General features: G+C 33.4%; 1 protein-coding gene across 1 annotated transcript; it reads left to right on the forward strand.

The window, feature by feature from the left end:
• The first annotated feature begins 640 nt into the window (after positions 1-640).
• Positions 641-3081, forward strand: LOC129316623 (UPF0481 protein At3g47200-like). Its single transcript, XM_054961033.1, has 4 exons — positions 641-718; positions 977-1074; positions 1749-1842; positions 2380-3081. The coding sequence occupies exons 1-4, from the start codon at positions 641-643 to the stop codon at positions 3079-3081; spliced, it is 972 nt and encodes a 323-aa protein (XP_054817008.1).
• Positions 3082-3699: the final 618 nt, after the last annotated feature.

Below are 3699 nucleotides of genomic sequence, written 5' to 3' on the forward strand. Positions count from 1 at the left end.
AAAATATTTTAAAAATATGAAATTTCACTGCATTCTCCAAATACCTATCTGAAAATAAGATTTAGTGAGAAAAAAGTCAATTACCTTGTCAGTTAAATCTATTACAATTTGTTATAAATTATTAACTTATAGCTTAGCTGAAAAATCCATTAGCTTACTTGGTAAAAAAAAAAAATTTCATTATGTTGAAAAAGTAGCATGATGAGAATTGTCAGGGATTTAACAAAGCCATATTACATATTATTTAATAAGTCATGGTAAGCACTAATTTACATTTTCTCTTTGTTTTTATTAAGGACAATTTAGTAATTTGCCTTACAAAATTATTTTCATTTTAGTCTCAACAATTTGTGATATATTTTTTTAATTAAATCACATCAATAGCACTAATAGTAATTTGCTCTCCCTAGATAATATTAGAATTTAGAAAAGCCAGGCTAGCTGTGCCCTTATCTTATTCCATTTCAACCCTGCACCATCTGCATAAAGTCACCTCCACCACTATCAGCATTTCAATTTAAGCTGTCTTTTTTTTTGAATTTTTTTCTATAATTTTTTAGTCAACTATCAAAATTAACAGAGATTCGAGTCTCATGTATCAGCCAGCTGCTTCGGTGAAGAAGATCACTAAACGCGACCCATGATTGAGCCGCAAGGAACAATCAAGTTGGGTATTACTGAAGAGCAGGAGGAAATTCATCAACAACCTCCCCAACAAGTAAGATTGCTACTGTTTGATGCTTAGATATATGTATGGTATTATAGATTCTTTGGCATTTCATTTCATTTTTACTTAGTAAAAGATTTGTGAGAGATTACAAGAAATTAGTGCTATTGAATGATCAAGTGTGTACTGTAGTCGCTCTCTAGTTTCTTCTCAATTTAGATCTCATCCCCTTATCCCAAGCTTATGTTCCTCTTTCCTCCTATTTTGCTTATGCAAAATTGCTGATTTCTCTTCTGAATCAAAATGTAGTTGGCAGATCATGTGATCATAAACATGGAAGCAATGATTCATCGAAACCAAAGGGGTGACTTGTTACCTAGATGCTGTATCTACTATCTAGCTATAAGGTGACTTTGTATGATCCATGATCGATACGTAAATGCTTATTCCCTAAATTTTATTTCACTTGGCCTCATTCATTATGGTGATAATAGACTACGAGATATGGAAAGGCATGAAGAAATTTAATTTACAATATTTGCCGGTGAATCTCAGAAAAGCTGGAGTGATTTGGTTAGTTATGTTGCCATATCTTCAGTGTAACAAGTTCATGATTCTTGCTCAAACATCCACCTTAGTGACATGGTACCTGTGGAACTTAAGAGAGAGCATGGAGAGGATTCACATCCCTCTTATTAATTCCTCTTATTTTGTTGCATACATAATTATTGTTGTTTTCGGAATCAAATTTGATAAATGGAAGTGATGTGATGGTTAACATTGAAGCATTGATTCAATATAGCGGAGAGATAATTTTTTGGTAACAGATTGTTGTATTGAGCTTTTCATTTAGTTTTAGTTATAAAGAAGATTTAATTACTTTGTAAGATTTCAACTTATACAAGTACGTGCTTGTATCATTAATTTCGCTTATTTGGTATATATACGTAATTGTTTATTGTTTTGTTAGGATATTCAATTGTAAGTGAATCTAGGTTAATTGTTTATTCATAGAGATTGGCTTGTATAAGTTAATTTAGGCTGTAGGGATTGTAACTGTTTTGCTGACCTTCTTGCTAAGAAAGGTCATAGTCTTTGCTCTGATTTTGAAATCTTTAATTATCATCCAAACTCTGCAGCCTCTTGAGTTAGAGGATGATGAAACGTTGCCTTTGGTTTTCTCTTATTAGGCATGTCATTTCTTTGCTATTGCTTTATTTATAGTTATTCAGTACTTCATAAAAAAAAACTAAGTCTTATATTGGATAAAATTGAACTTAATAAATAATATATATAATAAAGTAAAAAGGCATATAAACCTAAACTCTAAAGATTTTAGTTAAGTTGCGGCATCGATTTCACTACTTACCATTTATTTGTTCTCTCCCTTTGATAGATGGAACAATATGATGTACTGGTAGACATTGAAGCAATGATTCAATATAGTGGAGGGTCCATTTGGTAATAGATTGTTGTATATAGTGTTTCATTTAGTTTTTAGTTATAAAAAAGATTTAATTACTTTGTAAGATTGCAAAGTTACTAGTCTGTGCTTGTGTCATTAAGTTGATGTGAAGATGAAGTTTCACGTTGAAAAAAGTTAAGTCTAATAAATAATATATAATAAGTGAAAGGACTCATGCTTTAAAGCTTTTATTTTAGTTAAGTTGTGCCTTTCACTGCTTATCATTTTTTTGTTCTCTATTTTGTAGATGGACCAAGATGATGTGATGGTTGACATTGAAGCAATTATTCAACAAAGTAGGGATGGTCTTTTGGATCCAGATTGTTGTATCTCGAGGGTACCTTACACGTTACGTGATATAAAACCAAATGCTTACGCCCCAAAATATATTTCGATTGGTCCCTTTCATTATGGTGAAGAGAGGCTTCAAGATATGGAAAGGCACAAACAATTCTTCTTGAAAATATTTAAACAAAGAACAAGTACAAGCTTGGAGGATTTGGTTTGTTCTGTGAGACGTTTAGTGCCAAAAGTGCGTGCTTCTTACTCAGAGAACATCAACCTTAGTGATAGCGAACTCGTGAAATTGACATTAAGGGATGCTGCTTTCATCATCGAATTTTTCTACTCATTCACTAGAGGAGGATTACTGGGTGATGCTATGCTGTTAAGCCCAGCATTAAATGGAACCATACAAGTTGATTTGGCTTTGCTTGAGAATCAATTACCATTCTTTGTTATTGAAGAGCTATTCAATAATGCTCTCTCCCCCCTTATCCATAGCAAGGACCTCCCTTCATTTTGTGTTCTCGCTTGTGAGTTCTTTGCTCAGGCATTTGATCTCCAGAAGCCAACTCAGGATCCTTGTAATGGAAGCATAAAGCATTTCACAAATTTGCTTAGGCTTTTGTTCTTGCAAAGAGCACCAAAAATGGAACCATATTTTTAGATTGTTGACATTCTTTCGCACGGTGCAAAACAGTTGCAAGAATTTGGAGTCAAGTTCAAGGCTAGCGAGAGCAAGAGCTTATTAGACATCAAGTTTTCAAGACATGTTCTTGAGCTTCCACAGATTTTGGTAGCAGAACCATTAACTGGAACTTTGTTTCATAACATGATTGCCTTTGAACAGATCCATTGTCCTCTTACCATTTACATTTCTAACTATGCTACTATGTGGGGATGCCTAATCAAGAGAAAGGAAGATGAAAATGTTCTCATTGATACAAAAATAATGCGCAGCTTCAAACCTGATACTGAGTGTTGTTTCATTTTTTAGAATCATGGGACAGAATGTCTTTGAACCAAGGATGATTTTTGAATACATTGACATCTTCAAAAAGTTGAATCAATTCTGCCAAAATCCTTTGAATCGGGGAAAAGCTACTTTGAGAGGTGGCTATTGCAGGACCCCTTGGCAAACTGTGGCCTCTTTCGCTGGAATCATAATTCTTATACTCACCCTTCTTCAAACCATATTTTCTATTGTCAAGTAGCATACATACAAAGCTTGTATATACATTTGAGTGTTTGCATCCTCAAAATTTGTCATGTTGTGTTCAAATAT

The sequence above is a fragment of the Prosopis cineraria genome, unplaced genomic scaffold (genome assembly GCF_029017545.1).
Source record: "Prosopis cineraria cultivar Desert tree isolate PC_DT_omini unplaced genomic scaffold, ASM2901754v1 PC7, whole genome shotgun sequence".
Lineage (NCBI taxonomy): Eukaryota > Viridiplantae > Streptophyta > Magnoliopsida > Fabales > Fabaceae > Prosopis > Prosopis cineraria.

Bases quoted from the DNA above. Each gene is read 5' to 3' on its own strand.
- LOC129316623 (XM_054961033.1), top strand. From the start codon at position 641: ATGATTGAGCCGCAAGGAACAATCAAGTTGGGTATTACTGAAGAGCAG. The intron at 719-976 runs GTAAGATTGCTA...ATCAAAATGTAG, and splicing joins ATCAACAACCTCCCCAACAA to TTGGCAGATCATGTGATCAT. The intron at 1,075-1,748 runs GTGACTTTGTAT...CTTCTTGCTAAG, and splicing joins ATCTACTATCTAGCTATAAG to AAAGGTCATAGTCTTTGCTC.